Source organism: Electrophorus electricus, chromosome 3 (genome assembly GCF_013358815.1).
Source record: "Electrophorus electricus isolate fEleEle1 chromosome 3, fEleEle1.pri, whole genome shotgun sequence".
Lineage (NCBI taxonomy): Eukaryota > Metazoa > Chordata > Actinopteri > Gymnotiformes > Gymnotidae > Electrophorus > Electrophorus electricus.
Window position 1 is genome coordinate 28,470,159 of NC_049537.1, and position 27,722 is coordinate 28,497,880.

Below are 27,722 nucleotides of genomic sequence, written 5' to 3' on the forward strand. Positions count from 1 at the left end.
TGTAGGTGTGGCTACAAAGACACACCATAAACAGCATCATGGGATACTGTCAGGCCACCCATGCATGAGCAGATGTTCCAATCTGCCTGCCCACCCATTGCTCAATAGTGATCTTCTGGGGTGAAAATTTGTTGTGAAGAAGAAAATAACCCACAACTGTTCACTATAAATCGATCCAAGACCCCCCCCCCCCCCCCCCCCCCCCACACACACACACACACACATATATGCACATATCTCCGTATCTCCTCAGATCATTGGTTCTCTCAGCGTGGGCCGGCCCACCGACCACAAGCAAACCAGTGGGCGGGAGGCATCTCCACGGAGATGGTCTGCTCTTACCCTCCGGCACACCTTCCTCCCGATGCCGATGCTAACACGCGGCGAGGACGAGGGCTTCAGCAGCTCGAGCCGTTCATCTATCCGCCTACCTTTCTTTACAGACCAGCCGCCTTGCTACTCCAACGCTGCAGCCTGGCGCCTTGACCTTTTGACCTCCACCTGCTCAGCCAGTGACTGAGCGTTTCCAAAGCCATGTCCCCCAGATAGTTCTGGATTTCCTTGATATTTCGGGGTCCGTAGCTCACATTGCAGACTCCACTGTGAGGTGCAGGAGGAGACTGCTCAGGCAGCCATGCACACAGGTCGCATGTCCTGTTTCATTTGTATCAATAATAAAAAAAAATAATAATAAAAAAAAACAAACTTCTGTGGAGTCTCAGTTAACTCAGCTTGGCAGGACAGCACCTACTCTGAGCTGCCCGACATGTCTGGACTCTGGCTGACCACAAGACTCTGGTCTCTGAAACCCCCAGGTCTACAGACTGACTCCATCTTCCGTCTCTCCCCCAGCCTCCCATACCTCTGCTCCCCCTCCCCTCGCATCTAATTGGCTCGCCAGCCCATGGCCGGCAGCCTGCTGTTCCTTATGCAATCTCACAGCTGGTAATGAGTTTCTGCTGGAGCTGTCCCACGGGAGCGGCCAGCCCGAGAAGCGCGGCGGCTAAATTAACGCTTTCCGAAGAAAAGGAAGCACTTTGGCTACAGGGCTGCCAATTTTCAGCCAAACACGCGCTACATGCCTTCACGCACTCACACACACACACTCAAATAGGCCAAGCTGCCCTGCCAGGAGCTGTGGGACTGGCAGTATTGGAGCAGACGTATGCCAGGGGGCAGCGCTATAGTGCGCCGGGCTGTCTGGGATCCCTGGTGAGACACACCTGTCTGCCAGACTCGGGAAGAAGACAAACATCATCTTTAATAAATGAGCAAAACGCCATACTCGGGCAAACGCGGCTCACTTTTTCTAAAAATGTTTTCTTTTCCACCAACCCTCTCCCACCACCCTCGTTTAGAAACAGCCAATGGCTGTGTAGGGATTTCATGTTTGTACACTTCAATAAAGCGCAGGATGTGTTGCACACGATACCTCTCAGCACTAACTACAAAGCATGCAGCCTGTGCGACCCTGAAGGTTGCGAGGGAATCCCTGAACAAGGCCTTTGTGCACTCACAGCTGGACAGAACACACACTTAACACCCGTAGAGACGTCGCACTGTGATGTGTCTAATTGCACAGTCACTGACATTTAAAGAACCTTATACATTATGCGTACAAAAAACCCAAATTATGGTCACAAAAGTGACCAGGAATGGTTCCCCTGCTGACAGACAAATCTCAGATATACTGTAGTTAATTCACCTCTACTGGAAAGATTCAACCGCATCACACAAATATAAAACCTTTGCATAGGCATATAAACCTCTATGATCGAGAGGTAATTCTAGACATCTAGAAAGCTAGAGTTTAATTAAAAAAAAAAGGAGTCAGTGGCCACTTATTACACACCATAAAAACAACAAACTGTATTGTTCATGTACCAAGTGTTCCAAGCATTTAGCATAAATAGTCCTATGCTCACACACACAGAGGACATAAAGACTATTTCAGGCTTTTGATGAATAACGTAAACAATAAATCCACCCGCGTAAGGTTAATTCTAGCAGGAAAGCAAACCAGAAGCAAATTTACAGTTGCTCTCGTGTTTACATAAGTGCACCAACCTCTGTTCCCACTTTCATACGTAAAATCCTTCAAGCCGCACTCATCCTCTGCCTCTCACGCGACCGTATACACGCACACGGCACCGTGACAGCCGGTAGGCCTCTCGCAGCCCGCTCTGGAGCAGCTCTGTCCTCTGAAACCGAGCTCAGGGAGCCAACGGGAGCGTGGTACTAAAACCCTGCTGCTTCTCACTCAGCGTCTGCCACACTAAAGGCCAGTGTGGGCCTGCTGGTCTGGCAGCGTGGAGGTCCATGGGGGGGGTGGTGGTGGTGGTGGCATGAGTTGCTCAGACTCCATCTTCTCCTCGCGTCCATCTCCTTCTCGTTTCCTGGCCTCCTTCTACGGTGGCGGCCGCACGCCGGCGGGAGAAGGTCACCCGGGGGTCAGCGGCAGGGAGGGCGGGGCATTTGCAGCTCGCGCGGATCTCTAGAGCCTGCAGCGGCAGAGAGACAGGCGAGAGACTTGAACTTTGACCCATTGACCTTACACGCACCAGTCTATGGTGCAGATGACGGAGGACTTTAAGAGCAGTGGGAGGGAAAGGGTTAAAAAAAAAAAGCACAGATTAAAACCAAACCCTCTCGGGTATAAGGTTGGACAATATTCAGTATTCAGCATTCAGAATTCAGTCCCAGCCAAGCCTGTTCCCTAAGGAGACCAGACACCTCTCTGGAGACCATCTGATCAGTCTCACGTCCACCTTCTGACATTCCCTCCGAGGACCCGAGTCAGCAAACAAAATCTTTATAATGAATGAGCACGGAGCTAGGCTGGAAGAACACCAAGCCAGCGTGGAGCGTTAAGAGGGACAGTGATCTGGGGACGGGAGTCCTGCAGCGAAATGCTTAACAGAGAAACCTTTTCTGATCAAAGCTACACTCGGAACAATCTCCCCGGAGAAACATATCAGACGCGGCCCTCCACACAGACTCTTTTCATTAGTCGGGGAGAGAGTCGGATTTAAGGAGCACGCGGATGTTTGAAGATTGGGTCATTAGAGGGGACTCACAGCACCGAACAAATATATCAATGTAAAAACTCTCCATCTGAGAGCCGCATGTCCATAGAAGCACAGGGAACAATTACCCATGGGAATGTATTAGAGCAGTGTGTGCCCCGAGATACTTAAGACTGTGTGCCCAATTAAAATACACGCGCCACATATACAAGGCAATAAGTCAACAGATCAACCAGGAGCGGCTGTAACTTCACCAAGAGAGTGTGTGCACCGTGACCACTGCATGTTTACACAACAAATGTTTTTACAGTGTTATTAGACAATACAGTTATCACACAGTTATTACACAATACACAGTTTTTACAGTTTGTAAAAGAAAAACATCCTTATATATGAACATCACTGCACTTAAGTCTGTGGGAAGTTTTATTCATAACGAGTTCATGTAAAATATCAACTACTAACAATGTCTGAACAATCTTAGGCTCTATTGCATTATGCTATCATGCTTCTTTTGGCTGGAATGAATGAATGAATGAATGCCCACTTCCCCCGAGTACAGAGCAGAGACATCAACACGGATGTATCAGCCCACAGACAGGGCGAAAGGTGCTAACATTTTAGCAAGACGACTCACCTTTTCCCTTCTCTCTCTATCTGAGACACACACACACACACAAATATACAGAGAGAGAACTCGGAGCAGAATGGTCTTCCACTTGACTGCCCTGCAGTGGGGCTGAGGCTGTCAATCAAAAAGCCATTCTCACACAGCACTTCCAGCCCTGTCTGCTGAGAGTCCCGTTAGCTCCAGTACGGCGGGACCCCAGACTTGGAGAGTTTTTAAAAACACAGAACTCTGTGGATAAGAACCATGACACGAGCAACGGCCGAGACACTGGTTGGACCGTTAGTGGTGCTGTTGGCCATTTTTGACACTGGGGGCGTCTCACGGGGAAAATGAAGCCAAATCCACAAGATTGCAAAGGATCATACACATGTTGAACCACGTGTGAACACACGCACACACACACACCCATGTGGAGACACACGTGAACACACACTCACAGCAAAGTGAAAAAGCACACACAAGGTTGATGGACAATTAACGTCCTCACCATCTGTTCCTCCTGTGTTTGAGCCCACCGAGTGGCTGAATGCAAGCAGGATGCTTTCATTCACTGCAGCGGGTTCAGACTGAAGGTTAAGTAAGCCCCCGTGAGCCACCAACACACACACACACACACACTTCCCAGCGACCACCACTTTGCATTGTATATTAAACAGGCAGTTTGTGGAGTCAGTGATGTGTGACAAGGGAGAGCACAGTGCATGTTCCTGGAAATGAGTGTCCTCCACACTCAACTCCCTCAATGCTTTTCTCCTTCTCTCTGTCAAAATGAGCTCTTCATTCGGAAGCCCACGGGCGCACACATGTGCGAGTGCAGCTCCGCGGGAAGGACAGGGAAGGCGCTGATGGATCTCATCAGCGGAAAAGGTGCTGGCGGAATTCCAGGGGATCTTTGGGCCTCGTCTGGAACGTGTCAAGCCACGCAAGATCCAAAACGCCGCGCTCGACAACAGACAACAGCTTTGCAGGGTCCTGAAGTTATCAAATCAAGACAGGTGAGAAACTCACCATAAAAGCAGCCAGGCATTTTAATATCAGAGTGGTTTAAAAAGAAACAGCGCCACCTGTAGGCCACCGCTGTTTTGTCTTCAGGCAAAAGGCAGAAGGGTTGAGTAGTCGTTTCATTAAGTCATTAAGTCCACAGAAGGTCCAGGTGCTCCGCTCCATCCATGGGAGAGCAGGCGCGCTGGTGCTCAGGGTGTTCAGACGTGCGGCATTGCATAACCAAACGTTTCTTCTGCACTGGATAGCATTCGGCTAACGCAACAACAGTGTGCGCACATTTCTTCTCTCGCGTCGTGTGTGCGTGTGTGTGTGCACGAGCGCATGAACTCTGCAGAGCGGCAAGGTGGTCTCCAGACGTCTCGTTAGTCCGCGTCTGGTCTGGAAGTCTCTGCCAGGCCTGGGAGCTCCACCCACTCTCCTACGGCTCCCCTTTGGGTCGTACTCATGTATTTTATTATCTGTAAAAAGCAACAGCAAGCACACTGTATGGCTCATGCGTGAGCGCCACAGCATGCGTGCGCAGTAAGGGTTAATGCGAGGCGTAACCGAGTCTGAACACGGAGTAAAGCCACAGACAAACAGCGTGCAGACGTCCCCCAGATGGAGCCCTGACATCCCAGAGCTGAGAAAAATACTGCACAGGATCATATAAATCTGTACCAGCACATGTAGGGATTATGGGCTTGTTTTCTGTATTTGTTGTTGTGTTTTCATTAGCAACAGAGATTGAAGAAAGTGAGAATATCAATTATCAAACACACAAGAAGCCAGAATCATATTCAAGAAAATCTAGGGTTTTTGACAAAGATTTTGGTGTAACAAAATTAATTTTGATGTAAGAGTAATAATGCTGCTAAAAAAAAAACGACACCAGGTGCCTCCACTTCCATAGCACAGGTTCCTGACACACAGCGTACAAAAGCAAGCGCCACACTCCAGACAGTCATGAAGTCTGTCTGTCCCTCCCACTGCCAAAACCTTTTACACCTCTCACCACACTTCAGCCACTTGAACTGCACATTTTAGTGATGGGAGACGTATGAATTATGAGCATACAGCATAGTACACACTACACAAGCACCCAGCATACCACACAACCGCACAACACAAGCGCCCAGCATACTACACAAGTCCCCAGTATACTACACAACCGCACAACACACTACACCACCGTCCAGCATACTACACAACCGCACAACACACTACACCACCGTCCAGCATACTACACAACCGCACAACACACTACACAACCGTCCAGCATACTACACAACCGCACAACACACTACACAACCGTCCAGCATACTAGACAACCACACAACACACTACACAACCGCACAACACACTACACAACCACACAACACACTACACAACCGTCCAGAATACTACACAACCGTCCAGCATACTACACAACCGCACAACACACTACACCACCGTCCAGCATACTACACAACCACACAAGCGCCCAGCATACTACACAACCACACAAGCACCCAGCATACTACACAACCGCACAACACACGCGCCCAGCATACTACACAACCACACAAGCACCCAGCATACTACACAACCACACAACACACTACACAACCACACAACTCCTCCCTGGATAGTCGACTTCCTTGCTTGCTTCTGTGGTAGCTGCGCCACATATTTGAGTGTGGATGTGATTATTTGAAACAAATTGAAGACACTGCTTAATCAAAATCATTTTACATGTAGAAGAATATTTTATGACTCATAAAATGGCCACGTGCTGCAATCCTGTCCAAACGGAGAGTTTTCCGGCCTGCATTTACTCGCCTGCTCAGGTGGCCGCTTGCATTACAACGCAGCGTCAGCAGTCCTGGTCTATACACTGTGGTAATGACCACCGTGTGTGTGTGTGTGTGTGTGTGTGTGTGTGTGTGTGTGCGTGTTACCTCTGGCATGAGCCGGTCGAGGTTCGAGATGCGACTGCGGTAGGAGGGGTGGGTGGACAGCCACTCAGGGGCGACAGGCACACCACTCAGCTGATCAGCCAACTCCATCTGCTGCCAAAACACAGACCCTGCTCTCACATCCGCACACGCCTGGGGGGGGGGCAGAGTGTAAACAGTGTTTCAGTGCCCTCAAACAATCTGCATAAGCCATGATATCATTCTGTAGCATGTTGTCTAGAAAACGCTGCTCCTTCGCGCTCCCACCGCGCTACGCCGGCCTCGGCTAGCACCCTCTCTCCACGCTTTTCTTCAGCCTCGCGTCGGCCCACACGCACTTATTAACGGGCGCTGCAGGAAGCCCCGCGCGGTTTCCCAGGCAACGCGCCGGTGTCCAGGGCCGTGGGTGAGAGGGTAAGAGCGGAGGGGCATCTGTTACCACTGGGAAAGGGGAGCTGTTCATATCACTGGATATAAGGAGGCCAGCCTGGGAGCCGGAACGGCCGCGCGTGCAAACACTGCCATCTAATGGCCAGCGGGGATACTGCACTTGTCATAACACAATCTATATTTTGCCTGTGTGTCTCCTAACAGGCTTCTGCAACTATTGCTACAGGGTTACACCACCACCTTCCTGCACTCATCTCTTCATACAGCCCAGCCACATCAATTATTACTCGAATTTTGCATATTGGCATATCATTACCGACTAACATTTAAACTGAAATGAATTTAAATTCCACACTTAAATTATGCAAGCAGTTTTGAATAATGCTTGCTCATCCGCTTTCACAGACGGCTCAGCGTCGTCGAGCGCCGTGCAGGCGTGCGCTTGGCTTGATGGCCGAGGTACCTTCGCAGCCAGCCGCAGTGCAACCTGGTCGGCTTCCACTTCCAGACTCCGGCTGTAGGGTCGATCGAACAAAAACTAGAACACAAGGGACAGAGAGTATTCCCTCAGGACGCTGCTACTCTCAGATCAGCTCGGATAAGAGCAGCGGCACATAAAGGGGAGAGAATGCAGGGTGAACAAGAGGACACGCTCAACAACACTGTCAGCGAGGGTGCAGAAGCGGAACGAACAGCTCAATCACGTCTAAAGCGTGTCGGACTGCAATTAAAGTCAGCATTATAACACAGAGTGACTTACAATTATTGCTCAGAAGTGCCAATATACGCCATCGTCTGCTCTGTGTTTTGTTGCAGACCCGAGCATGGAGATGTCTCACTACAATTGACTTTAGGATCGGCGTGTTCAGAATGCAAAGACAGCCGCACGGCAGAATAGCTTGGGCCCAACGGCGGCCTATATGGAGCGATAATTCACTTTTAGGAGACACTTTTTAAGAGAAAAACTGCACAGTCACCATGCAGAGGAGATTGCTATCAGCTAAAATGAACCCAAATGTTTCTGCATTTCATCGAACGCTGAACAATTAAAGCACTTGTGCATTATAACGCAATTCCGGCTGTCATGCACACTGAGCAATTAAGGGTAAGCAGGGGCGTGGTCATTTGTCTGGCTACATGGACTCAGTAAGACGCGTAGCCTGTCAGACAGGCAAGTCTCACCTGGGCCAGTTTGCCTTGGATCCAGTGGCCCAGCACAGCAAGACTGTCTCGAGGGCAGACGGTCCACATCACTGTCAGCAGGATAAAGGACAGCAAGTCCACAACGTGAGACATACTGGCCTGCTCAGCCTGAGAGAGAGAGAGAGAGAGAGAGAGAGAGAGAGAGACAGAGAGACAGATGGAGAGCACATTAATTCTTTTCAGTTTATCACCTTTTTTTGACAGGCCAATTATGTGAAAACATTTCTGAAAACAAAAAGGAAAAAGCTAACAATTCCAAAACAACAAAGCTAAAGTAAATTATTACCACCACCAAATTAAAATACCATTATGCAAATGAAGGCGAGTGAAGCCCAACGGTCAGACCCTTTCTCTACGACCGGCATGGCGAACAGCGTTAGCAAAACTGTGCCGCAATGCAGATGGCACTGGCGCTTTATGCCACCTCGCGGAGCCATCAAATCGCTCGCGTTCAAGCGGCAGGGCACGTGAGCCAAGGTGAGCCAGCGTGAGCCAACGTGAGACGCCCACGCTCATATGCTCTTTACTCGCTCGCTCTCGACCGCATCTCGGGGTGTGTGTATGGGCGGCGCGACGCCCCAGAAACACCCAGTCCCAAGGCAGTCAGAGCACTTCAGACGCAGAAGAAACCCCAACGAGGGAGACACGGTCAGAAACAGCTACTGTGCTGCACTGGGACGGCACAGTGAACCAGTTTTATTGGACGCGCAGAGTGACGGTAACAGCCGACACAGGACATTAGGTTTCTGTGCTAGAAACGTGGCAAATGTTTGGCCGTTTAAGTTAATGAGTGTTTGTGGGAAGCTTGACGGAGGCAGAGAGACAGAGAGAGAGAAAAAAGAATGAGATACTGATAGCATCAGAGAGCAAGAAAGCAAGACAGACCGAGTGAACGAGAGAGTGAGAAAGGTTAGAGAGTGAATTAGTGAAAGACAGCAAGAGAAAAAGCTTCTGACTTCTTTTTGGCTGAGCATACTGCATCTCAACTGCTAATTTCCTCAAACCACGGCCAGCAACAAAATCGATAATGACAACCAGCGGTGTAGTTCACCCAAAAAGTAATCCATAAAAAATGACTAATTATATTTTCTCACACAGCGACGGGACTACATTACTCATGTCTATCTGGAAAAATGTAATCAAACTTACTTCTAAGTTTCCTTCTTATACTAAAATATGAACCTGACAACCAATAATCTTTTCACAGTAAACATCACAGACTCACAGCAGACATACAGAAGGCATTTCAGTCCAGCCAAAAGCCTCACACCTTGTTAGATGGTCTGACAAATCACCCATTAAGTTTGCAACAGTAAAAGGTTCTTCAGAATTACTTATCTTCTTACTCCAGTTTTTACCTTTAATCTTTTATAATAAGAATCGTATCCCCCCCCCCCCGCCCCGCCAATATCATTCAGTCTTTCTATCACTATATTTATCTTTGCCTCAACTATGTGAAGAAATTCATACCTCTTCTTGTACTTAATGTACATTTGTGTGTCACAAACTGTTAGCAATGAATGAAATAAAAGGACTTTTTAAATGTCCTAAACGGGGCATGTGGGGTTTGTTGTGTACATTTTTGGGTTATAGTTGCGGGCAGAAAATAAACGCGATGATACATTATTACACGAGGCCTTTTTTTAGTACTCCTGTGTGCATACATGACATTACAAGGAAGTCTTTTATCCAGCAGAGACCAACAGTGCCCACGCCGGTGACAGATGAGCTGGTGGCTTCGCTTGCTTTCGCTGTTACTGGCTGTCAGCGTGGTACGGACCTTCTCACGGCCTATCTAGTCCTTCACGCTACAGCATGGACCGTGCTAACAGCGCAACGCTAGCTAAGGCCTTCGCCTTCGAAGGCCATCCTCGTGCTCAGCGCAGGCTGGTGATGCAACAGCGCTGAAACACCGCCGTGGCGCTAAAACTGCAGTGCCCGCTGCACTTAACGCAGTTTTAAAGGGGCAAGCCCACTTCAGTGCAATTCAACACCAGCGCGGAGACGAAAGCAGGACACGACGTGGGCACAAACCGAGAAAAACGTGCAATTTAAACCCAATGAAGGGTGCTTAGCATCTAAGGCAGAATGCAACGAGAGGAAGAGGAAGGATGGAATATGAATGAAGCTCCTTAAGCACTAGAAGTGAAATCCCAGCCGATTCTGGAGAGACAGGGAAGGACAGAGTGGAAGCCTTGCCGAAAAGACTAGAAGCTCAGGCAGGACTCTGTAAAGAAAACAAATTACTTAAAACGCTGTCACTTCCATATTGGGGGGGAATACTACTGACAGCAGCGATGATCAATGGATCGTGTGATGTGATGTGTATGAAGGGGCGGGACTTACAGCATGACCAATGAGAGCATGGGCCATCTCATGCCCCAGGACAAAGGTCAGCTGGTGGACGTCTTTAACAGCCTCCAACATTCCCGCAAACACAAAGACCTTCCCATTCTACCACATACACAAGAAACAAACAGTCAGAAGACAGCATTGCAATTGCTTAAAATATTCAAGTTTTTGTCATCAGTAAACTAATAAAGTAGTCAGTAGTCAGTCAATATGCCTCATGCTACTCTCTAAACATCCAATACTGCAAGAGTCTTATAGTATAATGGCCATAAAGAATAATTTCTGTCTCTTTATTAGAATACAACCAGAACAGACAGGATATTTGTATGTGTTATTAAAAACCAGAAAACAACTTCTACAGGCTACAGTGGCAAGTATTTACTGTAACCTCGCCTTACACTTTAGTTACAGGAACCTTAAAACCTGAATGGAATGGTACCAGAAGATGACTTCAGAAAAGAATTCAAGATGTGTTTAGTGCCAAGGGAGGACACACTAAATACTGACTTTTGCCTGTAGAAACAATTTTGTTCTGAAAATTGTGGGTTTTAAATTCTGTACATATTTCCTGCATTTTCTGTGTGTACCTTAATAAAAACTGTCAAATGATTATATATGATTATAATGATTATATGATTATATAAATGATTATATAAAAACATATCTAATGGTGGCCTAAAGCCTAATACTTCTGCACAGCACTGTACATACAAATAAAACCTTAAAAGACTGCAGTTATTTCTGTCTCCACCAAGTGGTGGGCAGAGACAGTAACATGCAGCTTGTCACACTGAAAACCATAAGAGGGGCCATTTCACAGCAGGCAAAAACATGTGCATAATGTGAATGTTTACGTGCGCTAGCCGGCATTGACCCGGCTACAAAGTAGCGACTCAGCGATCTTGTTGATTCTCCAATTCCCCGAGTGACTCACAGGCAGCACGAAGGCGTTCAGAGCAGGGCTGTCCACCACGTGGACCGTCCAGGGTACCGAATCGATCCCTTCAATGTCGTGATTCCTCTGAACCAAGTGCTGCACTAACCGTTCAACCACTTGATGCCGGGGGTCGGAAGCTGGAACGAATGAGTCCTTGTGCTGCTCCATGCACTGGTTAAGGGTGAAAGGAAACAAAGTGCATCACATAAGACTACAAGTACCATAAGGCCTCACACAAGCAAGAATGAATTTTAATCAATTAAATACTTCTCAAAATTTTGTACGTGCACTGCGATCACCCGTTAGTCCCTCAGTCTTCTGGCTTTGTCTTCATTTTTTGGAAGTAAAGCAGCCCAGCTTACCTCATCTGAAGCGAACTGAGACAGATCCATAAATTTCTCCCTGCTGAAAACCAGCAGTCTGGTCCTGCCAGTCAACGGGGTCTCTTCAAGGTGCGTGAGGAAGAAAAGCACAGTGACGAGCAGCAGCCCTGACCAAGCACCCGTGAGGGCCCATCGCCGCTGCCACGCCCACTCACGGAAAACCTGCTTCTTATTGGCCGGCAAGGACTTCCACCACAACCTGATGCTCCTACCAGAAGAAAGACCAAGAGAATGAGGACATCGGCGGAACGGCGGAGTTCTCGGCAAATATGTTTCGTTCCTCCTCTCCTCTTGTTGGCATCCACATCAAAGTCAACAAAATATGTTCTTTTAGGTGGAAAACGGGTCACTTTCACATGTGACCAAGAGACCCGATGTGCCAGTGGACTGAATCTTTTAAAGCTAATCACTTGTCTCCTGAGGCTGGTGTACTCAAAGAAGGAATCAGACAGACCTACGCAGTAGTTTAGCTTTAAGAACAACAAATGACACTGATGAGCCGTCAGGCTTTTTTACTGCTGGCATCCACCATTAATAATAATAATAATAATAATAATAATAATAATTTCAATTTATATAGCACCTTTCAGACACAAGGTCGCTCTACAATGACAGATGGAGGAGAGAGAGAAAAGACAACAAAAACAATCGACACAAACACAATAATTAAGGGATAAGAAGAGAAGTTAAAATAAATAAACACTGAAGTGGGGACTAGGGTGTTGCATTACATTTTTAAGTGGGTTACTTTTATGCTCTTTAGACATCTCACCTTCCCAGTATTATAGCAGCAACCTTTTGCAGGGGTTTGAAGACCAGCCATACGAGTGGAGCGGGTACGGCTCGGTGTCTGCCCGAGGTGTGGAACGTTTTTACGGGTACCTTTATGGCTGGGAAACAGCGGCCGAGCTGCAGTCCGTGGACTGTTCCTGGGTAAAGTAGTCTCGGACCTGCTTCTTGGCAGAGTGTCAAACGACTCGAATCAAACAATGAGGACCATTTTAAATCGCAAGCAGCGTGTGTCTCGAATAGCTGGAGTCGAACTGATGCCCAAGCGCACCGGAAGGGGTAAGAGAAGCACTTTAAGCATCGTCCTTGCTGCCACCGGAGCAGAGGCGGAGCGTGTGCAGTCCGAAGGCGGCTGACCACCAGGAAAGAGTTTATCTGACTTTTAAGAGGACGAATGCAAATCATGGCCATTCACCAAGACCCTGGGAACAGACAGCTCCAGACACTTTAACTAGCGAACTAGTTATTAACTATCTCTAAACGTCCTTACGAACACAATAAAACATGTGGTGAAGTGTTAAAACAGGCCGTGCTGGACGTGTATTGTCGTTTTGTAAAAGGACGTTTTTGTCATCAAAGCTCGACGCCAAGTCGGGTTAACATTAGAATGAAATAGATCTGACGGTAGCTTCGTTAAACCCAAACGTAAAGATATTTATGTCGAGTTCATTTGCAATTCAATGAGCCCTCAAACCCCCGTCGTCCCAGCGTGAAGACCCACGTCTGACCGACTACTGTCGACGGTGCGTTACATCAAAAACGATCCGTTCGGGAACTAGACGTGCGAATACGGTTCCAACACGAGTTCACTTGTCAAAAATAAGAAAATATTTACATTTGCTGCATTTTGCTGACGCTTTTATCCAAAGCGACGTACAATTATGACTGAGTAGAAAATATGACAAATGTTATAACAAACAATGTCATACTTTTATTTTTATACATTTTTAAGTTGAGGTGTAATTAAGAATTTCACTTGAAACATTGTACAATTAGATACACTAAAAAAGGCTATTAGCGATTATGTTAATATGAAATGCAATTTTTCCCCAATCTGAAAAAATAAACACTTAATCTAAAAAGTGGGGAGAGAAATTGAGCACAAACATTTACATTTCATCCACTTCATACACTGCATCTGGCTAACCTGCTGTGCAATGGACAGAGGGTGCGCATAAGGTATTTAATGGCTGCAAAACAATTAACACACTAGGCATACCAGTTCACACAGTAAATGATTAATGGGATGGTCTCGTTTAGAAAGTCAGAATAACCAGATTACTCTCCGCAATAGCAGAAATTCTCCCTGGAGAGTCTGTGGACCTTAGGTCAAATGCCTGACTGGATAAGAGGCCCATTCACTTCTTTACTGGGAATAACGTGGTTGCCAGGACCTGGGGAACATCTGCTCCCAGGGGTTCTGGCTTCGGGGCCGAGCTGCTTCTCCATAGCACATGTCTCCTCAAAGTCCAAGGCTATATCGTGGTCCGCTGGTTCAGAGGCAGCGAATGTGTGTAAAGGGGACTGCGTAATCAGCTCATGGCACGTCAACAAGGAGCCAGCCTCTTGCTTAACAATGAAGTGTGTAACAAACAGAGTTTCCATCTGGACCAGAAATGTCTCCGTCTCTGGTATCCCTGGAAGGAACTTCCCCAATGACACAAGCATCTTTGGAAAAGAGAGTTAATTTAAACTTATTACGCAAAACCAGAATCTATTTATTATTTTTAATAAATTATCATTCTTGATTGTGTTTTGTTACCTTTTCCAGGCATGTGAGACTGGAGTTTTTACTGTAGAGCCTTTCCATGGGTATGCACCTGAAAATACAAAACGCATCAAGAGGATTAAACGCTGACTGAAAACAAACGCTCCAGGTACAGTCTTAAAGTCTAAGACACCACAACGTGTTGGGCAGGAAACCTAAAACTCCGCTGAAGCAATGGTTTAGTAGGTCACATTTTATTAAGGGTCCTGCTGGCTTGGTGTGAAAACGGAAATGCACTGACCCATGAGACTGCCTGTATTTGAACACCACCCACTCCGCTCGCCTCATTACTTCTGTCCAATCAGGCGGCTCCGTGGAGACTTCATACTCAAACTTGTAGGGAAGCTCTAAAGTAAACACACGCATCCCAGAGTGATCAGAAAATCACAGAAATTCTGATACAAATATGTTATACCAAGGTTTCCAATAAATAAATAAATAAAATAATAAAAATAAAGGTTTACAATAAGTTAAATATTTTGGGAAGAATGTTGAAACATCATTTGGACAGTCTACAGAGTTTGCCTAATGTGGACTTTAACTGAAGAGAGACTGAATACTCACTGTGTGTTCCAGTAGTCTCGGTCTCTTCCTGAACCAACAGGCAGGTGGTCTGGGATGTCGGAGAAGGGTTCGAGGGGTTATATGGACTCACAATCATCCCTACAAATGGAGCTCCTCCCCGTGAGAAATAGCTCTGCCAGAAACCACAAGCCAGGCGTCAGGATGCCAGAGAGAGAGAGAGAGAGAGAGAGAGAGAGAGAGAGGTTACCTTATCTTCTTTCAGATTCTTTAAAGTATACTGTCTTAAATCAGAGATATAGAAAGTAGCTGTTTCATCCATTTAATGGTCCTTCAGAACCAACTTATTTTAAATCTGATGGTACAAATGATGAACAATTTCACCGCGAGGGATTCATTTCCCTGTATAGGGAAAACCTACTTCTACCATTATTGTTTACTTGCATTGAATCTTTGTTAAGGCAGCACTCCTTAGAGTCTTATACCTGATATTTCGCCTGGGTGTCGATATCTCTGAGAGAAGGGTTGGGCTCAAAAGCTGGATGAGAGTGATACCAGCCAACGACATTGTGACCTTTGACCCCCAGAAGCTCAGAGGCTTGGGTCTGGGAGACAGGGTCCATTTCGCACTGCAGTCCAGTGCTGAGGCTGTTACATGGTTCAGCTGCATAGACCTGTGCACACACACACACACACACACACACACACACACACGATTAGCTACCCACCACCACCATTATAATAACCACACAACGTCACAAGTAACCGATCGATCAGATTTTGGGGTTGTATAAGATTCTAGGCTAGAACAGTCCATGTCAAAAGCATTCAAGTATTAGAGTATCTGCTACCAGATCTAGCTTCTTACCTTCAACACTTTCTCTTCATCATCGTAGGATCCACCCAGGAGGCCAATCACCTCTCCCATAGAGACATGAGCGTGCTGCCAGAAAAGAGAAGAGACCTTCAGAAGCTCTATGAGAACATTGCTTGGAGAAATTATCTTTAGCCGAACATCATCTCTGTTCCCTCCGTGGCATTATATCAGAGACTTGGCCATGGTACCGGCGCCGAATGCTATAATCGGTTTTGCTAAAATAGCATGGTGACGATCCAACAAGAACGTAATCCAGCCTTCACTAGCTAGCTTTTCACATTCCAGGAGGTCTATGAGAGTATCTTCTGTGCTTCATTTCAGTGCACAAATTTAAATCCACGCAGTAAAAGAGTTTTTTTTTTTAAGTGCTCCCTGATAAAATGAACAGCGCCACCATGTGGGCAGCCCCAATCCCTGTGGAGTTCCTGACCCTAGACTACACCTATAAGTGTCCAACTACACTGTGTTTCATTCAGTAGCGCTAGTTTCATAACCAAGCACGGCACACGCACTGAAGTAAGGGCCACCCAAAGGCTGGCTGTAAGCCTACCACTTCCATGACGAGCAGAGCTTCAGCACACACTATAACCCGGAACGGTTCCTGACGGGAAAGGAAAAGTGTGACATTAGAATGCGACTCTTTATGCAACACCCTTTAATGCATATATGTTTACAGGAACGCACATATGAGAAAGGGAGCGTCCCTGACCTGTCTGTCCTCTCCAAAGGTCTTGCATGGAACAAGCTGGAATGGGTCAAAGCTGCAAAGCAGTAAAAAAATAAATAAAGAGAAGAAACTCTTTCTTTAGGTGTTAATGCCACCTTGTCCTAGTCAATGACGTAGTCTATGGATTTTCAGCAAGAAACGGGCTGACTGACGCAGTCACACGCTCACCCTTCACGTTTAGTCACTTTGCAGGGCCGAGGATGTCTCTTCCTCATCTCCTCTCTCCTAACAGCCAGTTCCTCTGCACTCAGGTGCTACAGGGCAAACGTGCACACACACACACACACACACTTTAGAAATTGTGTGACATACCAAACTGAGGTCTTTCTAAACAGCTTGTGTGCAGCAGATGTGGGTCTCTGCGATATATGTGGTAATTAGAGGGCAAACTACACACACACGCTTCCATTTTCTAGACTAGACTTCCACATTCACAGCACTACATGAAATTCACATTCTAACATACATATGTGATGAATCTCAGGTCACACTCTGCAGTTCCACTACCTCATATGTCTGACCCTCCAGGTCTTTGGCGTCACACCAGTTACCCCACGCATCCCGCACCCGCCGTTTCCTCGCACGCTGACAGACAGACAGACAGACAGACAGAATGAGCCCAACGCAGTACGGTTTCCACAAAGCCACCTACTGGAAGCCCAACTGCTTTAACCACATTAGTATCTACTAATCCCTGGTGACAATAGCCAGTGCGTGGGACGCAGGTAGATAAGTAAGGCTGTGAGGGCAGCGTGCACAGGCCTTGCTTACCATGGACTGCAGTCTCTGAGCCAGCTGATACGTCTCCAGGCTGTCTCTGCTCTCCTTGGCCCGAGAACGATCTACCGGCCGTGGGCGGTTATAGATGGCCTGATCTAAGGCAGGGAACGCAGGGACACAAAATGTTCGTTAACCAAATCAATCGATCTGTACGGCAAAGTTGTTCAGTAGAAAATCCAACAAAAGACGCAAAAGCTTAAAAGGTCGGTAGGCAAAGTATGGGGTGTTACCGCAGTTGAAGTTGATGGCTCCTATGAGCTCCAGGTAAGTGTGTATTCGGCCGATGCAGTTTACATCCCCACAGTTCTTCAAGCCAGGTCGCACCGACGTCTTATTCAAGTACTTGGGTTTGCTCTTCTCCCTGACACACACGCAGACACACAATGAAGGCAGGCTGTGCACAGGCACCGAGGCTGGATGGGCCAGCTGGTTCAACGCAACCCTATTACCAACATCTCTGCAATCCCCTTCATTTGCTTTTGAGAGTGCCTCGAAATCCAAATAGCGTGTCGAATTGCATCTTTCCGATCTCACATCACTCGCTACATTTTGGCAAAGCGCTGTCAACATTTCTGCAGTCTCAGCAGACTCACCACTGGTCGAGTATGTAATTGCGGATCTTGAGATATCTCTCTGGGGTTTTTGATGGACGGCCCTCAAAGAACTCTGGGATCGCCTGCTTTTCCTCCTCCGTGATGGTACTTGTGTCCAGTGTCACTTCCTGTTCAGGAGCCTTAAGCTCCTCCTCTTCCTCATGTTCCTCTTCCACCTCCTCGTCTGGACACCTTCTCACTTTATCTGGCACAACACGACAGAAATGTCAGCAGGTTTCAAAAGTCAAAGTCACACAGTTGCTGCTACTTGTACCATTTCCCGTCTCTGTGAATATGCCACAGTTATAAGTGCAATACGAGGCAAGTACCTTCAGCGCCCTCGTTCACAGGCAGGGTGCGCATCTCCGTGCTAGAGGCAGAATCGCAGGCCTCTCCCTGCCCTGCACGCTCCGGCTCGCTCAGTGTCCGAGAGACGTCCACGGTCCCCTCGGGGCTCAGACCAGCAGGTCTCTCCTCTGTTTCCTCTGGACTGGAGATGTGGTCATTCAGTCTGCCTGTAGAGAGCGCGACTGCGGCGGGCTCTACTTGGTCATGACGGTGGTCAGAACCTTTGGGCTCATCCCCGAGATCAGAGTGGCTGTCGGGCTGCGACGCCTCGTCACTGAGGTCATCGGTGATGTCGACATCCTCGTCGTCAGACAGCTGCTCGATGCGTATGGCGTTGGTCAGTGTGGGGAGGCGTGGCGAAGCAGAGGGAGGGCTGGATCCACTGGGCGGGGCATGAAGCAGCGACCTCTGGGTCTTAGCAGAAGACACTACACTATGACCATCAGCTTTAGCCTGGAGGTTACAAGGTTAAAGAGGGAAGATTTGAAATCTGAAGTGACCAGGAGGCAGTGTGAATACAATATCCCATAAACAACAGGACTATCATTTAAGTGATTGCTGTTTCCTAATTACTTAATTTTGCTAGGCAAATGAATGCTAATTACCACAGCACAATAAGAAATTTAAAAACCCTGTGTTTGAACAATCTGTCAACAAAAACAGTTTTATTAGTAACTTACTATAAATGCCATATCAGAAGCCATTTCCAATGGTCGACCAAAAGAGCAACTGATGCTTAAGATTATTACTTCAGAAGATTTTTAACAAAGCCCAGAGATGATTGGAAAAATCACAGCAGTATCAGCACATGAAACCCACGTCTTCAAACACCTAAAGACGCAGCAGGTCCCACGATGGCCGGAGGACACAGGAGGTCCACGCAGCAGTGTCCTACCTTGTTTTTGAAGTATTGCCTGGCATAGCTCTTCACCTGAAGAACAGTCCGAGTACCGATCAGCTTCGAAATTTTGGTCCACCTCCGTCCAAACTGAATCTAAAGATCATACCAACAGTCAGTGTTCCGCAAGCATGTGTCCATCTCAGCAGCATTATTACTGTGTGTACAATAATTACGTATCGGTCACTGCAATCCATGTCAGACAGAGGTGGTGTTTCAAAGAGCAGGGAAACAGTAACAAACCAGGCCTTTCTCAAAGAGGTCCTTCTCCCCCTGTGACCAACGAGCAGAAGACCCAGAACTCTTCACTGGTGACCTGAACAAGATTCAACTCCCCTTAGCAACAGTTACATTGTACATTTACAATTAAGCGGTGGAAAACGATCCTACAAAATGATTTATAAAGACAATAAGAGAAGGCGCTTCTGCTGAACTCACTTCTTTATTTTATGCCTGTCGTTGGTCCACGTCACCTTGGGTACCTTCTTACCAGTGAAATAATATCTACAGCATTGTTAAGGACGTATAAAAGGCAATTCAGAGTGGATTTAGACACTAAAGGTACACAGTGTAGGTGAATCATGGAATGGTTTTAAAACACAGGATACTGCTCCTCCAGAAGCATGGTCTCAATCACCTCTCTGTTCTCCTCACTGATGGAGCTGTCCAGCGTCCATGGCTGAGCCAGAGAGAACATGAGCCGGTTATTTCACTGGAGATGGAGGTGACAGACTGGACCAGTTTAATAAACCTTAAAATGTACCCTTACCAAGACTGCAGTAGTGGTCTTCCACGCTGAGTGCAAGTAGTCATGTTGAAAGATCCTCGCCCCGGTGTGGCTGGGAAAACCAAGTACCACTCATGTATTAACGATAGCTAGCTAGGTGCACTTTTCTTTAGTTATTCTCACACCTGAGTACAGTTTAGGAGGTAACTGGAACGCCTAAACGCCCAAAAGCATTAACCTCCACACTGAAACACCGGTCTCTTAGAACTAAACCGCTTAAAACCACAGGTCAAATAAACCAGGAAAGCTAACCTAAGATAAAGCTAGCATTGACACAACAGAGGCAAAACACAGACAAATCCAGCGCTGGCTGGATTATAATCCCTAGGAGATTATAATGAACGTTGATGAACTTTATTCTATCAGTAAAAGTGTATTATTAACAGAATCCAACGTTTTATGCGTATTTGGACATGTCCAAGTCACTTAGCTAACCTGCTAGCTAGCGTTAGCACGGCTAACTCAGCTCACACTCAGGCCTACGTTTGACAGGCGTGCTCATCATGATACCCCCAAATCACGTCAAAACGCAATTGCCCCCGAGACTGCCACACTACGAAGCTCTACGGGGCATTTAGAAGCAGTTTTTTTACCCTTCATCGGTGCCACATTCGTCCCCTTCGATGTCAACAACGTCCAGCTCGTCCGCCATACTGCTGCTGAGAAGACGAGCGGTTTCCCACAGTCACCACCGCGACACCTCATGGCAAGGTAATAACTATCGTATAACACATAACGAATAATAACTACCCTATAACACACACAACTACCATATTACAACTAATAATAACTACCATATAACATAATACTACCATAACACAACTACCATATTACAACTAATAATAACTACCATAACATAATACTACCATAACACACAACTACCATATTACAACTAATAATAACTACCATAACATAATACTACCATAACACACAACTACCATATTACAACTAATAATAACTACCATAACATAACACTACCATAACACACAACTACCATATTACAATAATAACTACCATAACATAACACTACCATAACACACAACTACCATATTCCAACTAATAATAACTACCATATAACATAATACTACCATAACACAACTAATAATAACTACCATAACACACAACTACCATATTACAACTAATAATAACTACCATACAACACAACATTTATTGAGCGATATAATAACCTATGCAGAATATGCACATGCAATATTGACATACGATCTTACGTATAATACACAGGGACACACAGGATAGAGTAGTGTAAAGAGTAAGAAACAATTGTCAGAAATGAAGACATCAAGCACAGAGTCATTAAGCCTTTATTGACTTTCACCTCTTAAGGGTTAACTGAACAGCTGAACCCCTCACACTGGAATGATCAGAACTGCTCTCTCTCTTCTCTCACACACACACACACACACACACACACACACACACCTTAGTCATCCATTACTTACTCGTTAATTCAGTGCATATGTGGCCATCCTGTGAGACAATGACATGATTATGGTGCTCAACTCACACAAACGTAGTTTCTGGGTTTGTTTGTTTTTGTTGTTGTTTTTAGACACACTTTTAAGTGGCGCGGACATGAAGATTTGTTGCATGGCGTGAGAGGACCCGACAGAGGGACTGAAGCTGGCAGCGACCCCCGCGGCCCACCCGCCCACCCGCCGGCAGATCAGCAAGCACTGGCGACGTTCACGAGACATCTGTAGAACGCCAGAAAGTCCACGTCAGGGAGACTGTGCAGAGATGGATAAAGACCCAGTCAAGTGAATAGCTCGTGTTGTAGCTTGCATGAGTTGAGTCATTTATCACCAAAAATGCAATGCAGAATAAGAAATAATCAAATAGAGTTGATCTGTGTTTTGTGGCAGCTTCTTCAGCCTTTATCAAAACTGCATTCTACATAGATGCTCTCTCCATCCATACTCTTCTGCCTACAACCAACGGTAGCGAACACACTGCGCAAATGTTCTTTCTATGACAACACAGTCATCCAGGCTTAATATCAAGATTTGGACCCATTTTGACACTGGGACTGTATATACCACTAAATCATGGATCAGGTTTCACACACAACACAGCAGGTTCATTAATATTCAAAAGCTTTATGCTCCCGTGACATTCTACACGTCATCCAGAGCACGCGCACACTCGCTGAGTATCACCCAACATCACTGGGACTGGACACTGCAGCTGCTGAACACAGAGCACACCATTCCAATGCAACCCATACAAAGTCCCTAACAACTACAATACTTTTAGTCATACACATTTAAAAAAAAATTTAGACGGTAACCATTAGTGTATGGCGTATGAGTAATTCTTCCCGTTTCTACTGGTCAGGAACCTCACACAAGGCTGGTCTTTCTACCTACTCTGTCTCACTGGTAAAGCTTGATCTCCGCGTCCACACAGTCAAAGAAGAGGCCCCCAAGCTCCTGGGCCTCCACCTCCCCCCGGAGCATGGCTTCAATCTCCTGCAGACACTGGGACTCCAAGAACTCCATAGTCCTCTGTAGAGACACTCCAGCATCCTGACGCACACACACAGTGAGCATGCAGCCAAGGTAGTTGGTCACCTGGCTTATCGCTATTAAAGACGTGAACATGTTACATTTCAGAGAACGGGCAGCATGCCGGCCGCTAGGCTCACAGGACTATAAACTGACCGGATTAGCCTCCGCGGCAGCGAGAGCAGCCTGGTGGGCTTTGTACAGCTCGTGTTTCCTGTCCACATGGCGCTGGAAGCGAGGCTGCGTCCTCGCAGGATCATCCGGGCCATACTCTGGAGACATCACCATGGCAACCGGAGCCACACCTTCCGTGAAGATAAACGGCTTGAAAACAGACCTGAAGATTTAGGAATGTCAAAATAAGACCCACAGTGAAAAGCTCTTACACCATTATGTATAAAATGAATTTCACAGAACATAATAACAATATGAACAATAACACTGTATGCACACACCCAACATCTAATGCTAGCTTTAAGCAGTGTCACTAATGACATAATAGAGAATTAATCCATACCATTGCAGGATTTCTGTGAACTTTGTGATAGTACCTACTAGGATCCCTCATTATCTGATGCACTGATAACATTCTGTCGTCCCTTCTGGTGCCCACCTGGAGGGGTCGGGTGTGGCAGTGAAGAAGTGAACACAGGGCGTGGTGGCGTCCCGCGGGAGGATGGACACCATACTGCCAGTGCTGCAGAAACCTCCGGAGTCCATGCAGATGCCGCTCGGCTTGTCCCTCAGAATCTTCACCATAACCTCTGCTGTCACGGAGCCTGTGGTGCACGCACGCAGGGAAAGTGTCGGCTGATTACAAGTGCAGCACAGCCAAACCTTCGTGTATCAAACTCTCTTATCCTTCATCTTTTACACAGACACTCATCACCTCACAGACTGCCCTAGCTAAAATATTTTAAATATGTATTTTTCATCTGGGTCTAAGCTTAAAATATTGAAAGATTAAGTTTAAAATTGTCCACTGATGATGTGTGTGTAATTACACACACACACACACACACACACACACACACACATCTAGTCATAAGGCAATTCTTTTACTAGAAAAATACTCACTGGCAGACTTCTCAACAGTAGGGGCAGTAAGATTTAAAACAGTGCAGTGCTTGAGAAATATTTAAAATGTATTAGAAGTTGTACCAAATGTTTCAAATAATATAATGAAATGAACAGAAATGTAAGAAATTAACTGCAAAAGCAAATAAAGAAAATGAAGTCATACTTAAATTTCTCAACAAGATTACTACTCATTCACACTAATTCTTCCAGTCTTTGATTTCCTTTTTCCTGGTTCCCAGTGCTTTTTTGGTTCTGGAATTACTCTTCTGCTTCTACTTCCTGTGCAGGTTCTTGTGTTTCTGACCTTTGGCATGTTTTATTCCAGGTGGTGGGTCTTATAAGAAGCTGTTTGCCTGGTGACAAGACCCAGATCACTGCCATATCTCACAAACTGAGAACTGTAGTACACAGGTGGTTCACCTACACAGGTGCGATGCACAGTACCCACCTACACAGGTGCGATGCACAGTACCCACCATCATGTTCCTGCAGCAGGGCTTTGCCTCCCTCATAACGGGCCTTGGCCAGCTCCATCCTGGCGGGGGGCTTGTCTGGGGTGAAGGCAGAGGTGAAGCTAAACTCTCCCTCTCCGCTCCACCAGCCCTGGGCCTCGGCCACCTCACGCAGCTCCGGGTGCTCGGCTGAGATCTCTGTCCCTATTGTCAGCTGGTTGGAGATGTTCTTCACTCCCTCTGTTGAAGAAAAGAGAGAAAAAAAAACAAAACAAAAAAAAAAAAAAAAAAAACATGAGAGTTCAGGCTGCTATATTAGTATCCATATTACCCAGAGTATTCTTTTATATCTGACCAGTAATTCCAACCAGTCACAATGTTCAGGAGCTGCACTACATACAGCTCTAATCCTTTGATCTCTGACTGGTCTGACCTGTGAATTTCTGTGCAGCCCACAGCCTGCCGCTGGTCTCCAGGACCCAGGCCTGGTGCCGGTCTGCCAGCAGGAAGGTGTTGTGGTAGCTGAAATGATCCGGGTCTTCCTTGCAGGCTCCGCCCTGGCTGTACTGCTCCAGAAGCTCCGTGATCACCTGCAGGGCCTCCTGTGCATTCTCTCCACGCTCCAGTCCCAGCCTGAGCACACGCGCCACACACCGGGATCAGAGCCTGCGGCTGGGCTCTAGGCCCAGGCTGACGTCACTCGTCCACCCACTACACCACCCAGGGAACATGCATGCGGTCATCGTTGTCGTGCTCGGGACAACACACGACACGGCACCTCAGCTCCAGCGCCGAACGAACCGCACACGGCACCACACGACGCCAGCCAGTGCAATTCGGTGCAACGTGAGGCATGTCTGTCGCGCCGCTCCGAATCCACACTAACGCTTAACACTGAATAAAGAATCTCCAAGCCCACCCTAGCCCCATGTCGCACAGTCTACCTGCTGTCTACACCCTAACCACAGCCCCAGACGGCGGAGGAGGACATGGCACTCAGCCAGACTCACCGGACCAAGTCCATGCCCAGCAGAGCCTCGTCCTGACTCACAGGCTGCCGGGTCCACACCCCCTCGTTCCCAATACACACGCCGTGTTCGTTGGCTCCCATCTCTGCCCCCCACAGCCAGGCGGGCCTGCTCAGCACCACTGCATGGGTACGCTCCACCTGTGGGACCGAGATGTATGTGCACTGGAAGGGAAAACAGAAGCATAATTAAGCACTCTGCCTCTCACCCAAGGTTCAGTACTGGCAGTTGGACGTCCCCAGCATGACACACACGTGTCAAACAAGCTTCCATTTTTGACCTAGTTACAAATTAGTCAATGCACTTTTGTTTACTGATAAAGGGTTCAAAAAGCAAGAACAGGGTGAGCTAATGTTGGTTTAATGCATAAACCCACTTTACTAAAGCCACTGGAGCTGGAACTTAGCTTTGCATTTTTTTTTACAGAGGCTCCAAGAGGAGTATTTTATCCCCAATCAGTTCTGGAGACATTCCTAGAGACGTAAAAGACGTTTAAAGGGGTTAAAAGGAGCCACCCACCTGCACAGTGCCCCCAGGGGTGTGAGAGGCTCCAGGGTAGTAAACCACTTCCTGCACCTCGTCTCTTGGCCGGTCCGAGTTCTTCCCAAATATCACATGATCATATTTAGAACTCGGTGGTAGAGACACAAAACAGTCACATGACTGGGGTGGTTCAGCCATCCTATAATAAACAGATGGACTGAATTAATAGAGAATATCGAAAATGTGCGTCATATTGATATGAGACTACTTATAATCATCATGTACTTCGCACAGTTTGAGTCCAACCAATGCAACACACTTGATTATGGTAAGGAAGCTCTTAGGGGCATCTGAATGTTAAAGGCACCTCTGGAACAGGAGTTGGCATTCTAGTACCGCAACCCATGAACCCAGTACACAAACCTTACATATGTACTTCAAATCATGCAGTTTTTCAAAAGGCACAACTTACACCCAAAAGGAATTCATTTGCTCATTGTTATTCACTCATATGCCATGATATAGCTGTAGTGATACAGCAGTAGGCCTTTCCTCGGGTCATTGACCAACTTCTAAGATTTGGATTATTTCATTTAATACTACAGTTTTGTTTCTGGTTGTGTGATTTTGCAATAGACATTTTGTGTAAAAATCTTTTAAATCCATAGAGCACTTATTTTTAGAGACAGTTCACAGACTACACAGACCCTGCGAGAGAAAAGGCGAGTCTCTGGCAACATTAGACCTTTTGTTCCCATCTGCACCGAAACAGCCCGCTACGAAACCAGTCCGTTTGGCAAATCATTTAATCGCATCAGATTGCTGTGTAGTTATCTAGAGAGAGAGAGATACAACACAAGCAGAAATGCATCTGCCTGACAGTGATTAGGAAGCAGTCTCAACGTTAAATCTTGCACAATGCTAAACTGACAGCTAGGCTGCGGCTTATCCGTTCACCTTAATATGTCCAGTTTCTGCAACAAAAATGCGTTGTTTGATGGATGGAAAACCCCAAGAAATCGCTGTTAACACATAAAACTATCAGAGATAATTGAAGAGTTTGACAGGACGGTTTATTTCTCATAGTCTAAGAAACGGCCTGTCTGTAATAACGCTTCACTTGTAACCCGCATTGTGTATAAAGCTGGCACAAAAAATATATATATAAACATGACATGTGCATGCGTTACTTTAATTTTCAGTAATTCCAGTGTAATTTTCCAAATCATTGATACATCAATTTAATAAAGTTATTACCTTTTTAAAGCTCCAATTCGGGAAGCAAGCCTGTGGAAGGCAGGGTTCCCACTGTAAACCTGGTACGAAAGCGTTTTTAAAATAAAAGTCTTTTAATTTGATTTCTGGGCTAGCGCCTAACACAGAACGAGCAAATTGTTTAACTTGATTTAACTTAATTTTACTAATTAAAATCTGGCCTGGGCTAATTAGAAAATCCAGGTGGATGGTACAAAATACTACATGAACTTTTATTTTATGAACCATAACTATCCACATTTAATTGTTGTTGTAAAAATTCTGCCTATTCACTGAAGGTTGAGGGTTGCGAATAACAAGGCTGCAGCCAGTTACATGGCCATGTGATTTCGATCAGCAGTGCTCCTGTCCATTGACTGTAGTGAGTAAAACCAAACCCTCCTTCTGCTTTTAGATCACCGTGAAGGTGCTGTAACATCTTCCAATGTCATTAAAAACATACATAATTTCCTCTGCACATCTTAGATCCAAATCGGCCTGAGTGAGGTGTGTTCTGTGCTGCTAATTCACTGTGGAACAAGTGTTGGACCATTCTACTGTAGTGCACAGAGCAGGTGCAGTCTGAAGAACAGTGGGGTTACACACACACACATCCCTCTGGTTTGGTGCGCATAATAATCAAACTGAAAACACCAGATTAGCAATTACCCAGAAAATTGCTGACATTAAAATACAAGGATCTGGCTATGATGGACATGACACACGAAGCCGAGCAAATGAAGGCTTTTCATGAAGGTTTCATTAAGGTAAATTAAGATAGAGGAAACAAGAATCTAATGTTTACTGTGGTAGAGCAACTGGAGCACAAATAATGAAACCCCATATACTTTATAATAAGAACACCACAGCTGAAAAGCTGATAAACACACCCAAAATGTTCAGGTGCAACTCACGACAAAGATGCTTTATTAATTTATTTAAAAGGTAAATCTACATAAAATACATCA

At 46.3% G+C, this 27,722-nt stretch overlaps 3 protein-coding genes across 7 annotated transcripts; all 3 read right to left on the minus strand.

Moving 5' to 3' along the window:
• Nucleotides 1–1,844: 1,844 nt before the first annotated feature.
• oma1 (OMA1 zinc metallopeptidase) lies at nucleotides 1,845–13,363 on the minus strand. Of its 3 annotated transcripts, none has more exons than XM_027025994.2 (8): nucleotides 12,616–13,363; nucleotides 11,823–12,051; nucleotides 11,458–11,631; nucleotides 10,518–10,625; nucleotides 8,151–8,279; nucleotides 7,432–7,506; nucleotides 6,582–6,692; nucleotides 1,845–2,501 (listed from the first exon to the last, which is right to left on the minus strand). In XM_027025994.2, the coding sequence occupies exons 1-8, from the start codon at nucleotides 13,041–13,043 to the stop codon at nucleotides 2,355–2,357; spliced, it is 1,401 nt and encodes a 466-aa protein (XP_026881795.2). In that variant the 5' UTR covers nucleotides 13,044–13,363; the 3' UTR covers nucleotides 1,845–2,354. The 3 variants fall into 3 exon arrangements, with proteins under 3 accessions (XP_026881795.2, XP_026881793.2, XP_026881796.2); XM_027025992.2 differs by having other exon boundaries at nucleotides 6,582–6,731; XM_027025995.2 differs by lacking the exon at nucleotides 1,845–2,501 and adding an exon at nucleotides 3,460–5,120 and having other exon boundaries at nucleotides 6,582–6,731.
• Nucleotides 13,364–13,540: 177 nt separating this feature from the next.
• mysm1 (Myb-like, SWIRM and MPN domains 1) lies at nucleotides 13,541–20,764 on the minus strand. 2 transcript variants are annotated; one of them, XM_027026004.2, is made up of 20 exons: nucleotides 20,526–20,764; nucleotides 19,915–19,984; nucleotides 19,754–19,824; nucleotides 19,584–19,649; nucleotides 19,389–19,461; nucleotides 19,143–19,241; nucleotides 18,229–18,700; nucleotides 17,900–18,104; nucleotides 17,537–17,667; nucleotides 17,298–17,401; nucleotides 17,034–17,111; nucleotides 16,695–16,780; nucleotides 16,509–16,560; nucleotides 16,350–16,400; nucleotides 15,791–15,865; nucleotides 15,408–15,596; nucleotides 14,965–15,097; nucleotides 14,642–14,747; nucleotides 14,395–14,452; nucleotides 13,541–14,300 (listed from the first exon to the last, which is right to left on the minus strand). In XM_027026004.2, exons 1-20 carry the CDS (start codon nucleotides 20,582–20,584, stop codon nucleotides 13,962–13,964), a joined length of 2,517 nt encoding a protein of 838 aa, XP_026881805.2. In that variant the 5' UTR covers nucleotides 20,585–20,764; the 3' UTR covers nucleotides 13,541–13,961. The 2 variants fall into 2 exon arrangements, with proteins under 2 accessions (XP_026881805.2, XP_026881806.2); XM_027026005.2 differs by lacking the exons at nucleotides 19,754–19,824; nucleotides 19,915–19,984; nucleotides 20,526–20,764 and having other exon boundaries at nucleotides 19,322–19,461; nucleotides 19,584–19,609.
• A 472-nt stretch (nucleotides 20,765–21,236) lies between these two features.
• On the minus strand, nucleotides 21,237–26,837 carry scrn2 (secernin 2). 2 transcript variants are annotated; one of them, XM_027026003.2, is made up of 10 exons: nucleotides 26,758–26,790; nucleotides 26,208–26,334; nucleotides 25,537–25,699; nucleotides 25,000–25,181; nucleotides 24,423–24,622; nucleotides 24,014–24,229; nucleotides 23,071–23,236; nucleotides 22,614–22,794; nucleotides 22,320–22,478; nucleotides 21,237–21,680 (listed from the first exon to the last, which is right to left on the minus strand). In XM_027026003.2, exons 3-9 carry the CDS (start codon nucleotides 25,696–25,698, stop codon nucleotides 22,326–22,328), a joined length of 1,260 nt encoding a protein of 419 aa, XP_026881804.2. In that variant the 5' UTR covers nucleotide 25,699; nucleotides 26,208–26,334; nucleotides 26,758–26,790; the 3' UTR covers nucleotides 21,237–21,680; nucleotides 22,320–22,325. The 2 variants fall into 2 exon arrangements, with proteins under 2 accessions (XP_026881804.2, XP_026881803.2); XM_027026002.2 differs by lacking the exon at nucleotides 26,208–26,334 and having other exon boundaries at nucleotides 26,758–26,837.
• Between the last annotated feature and the right edge of the window lie 885 nt (nucleotides 26,838–27,722).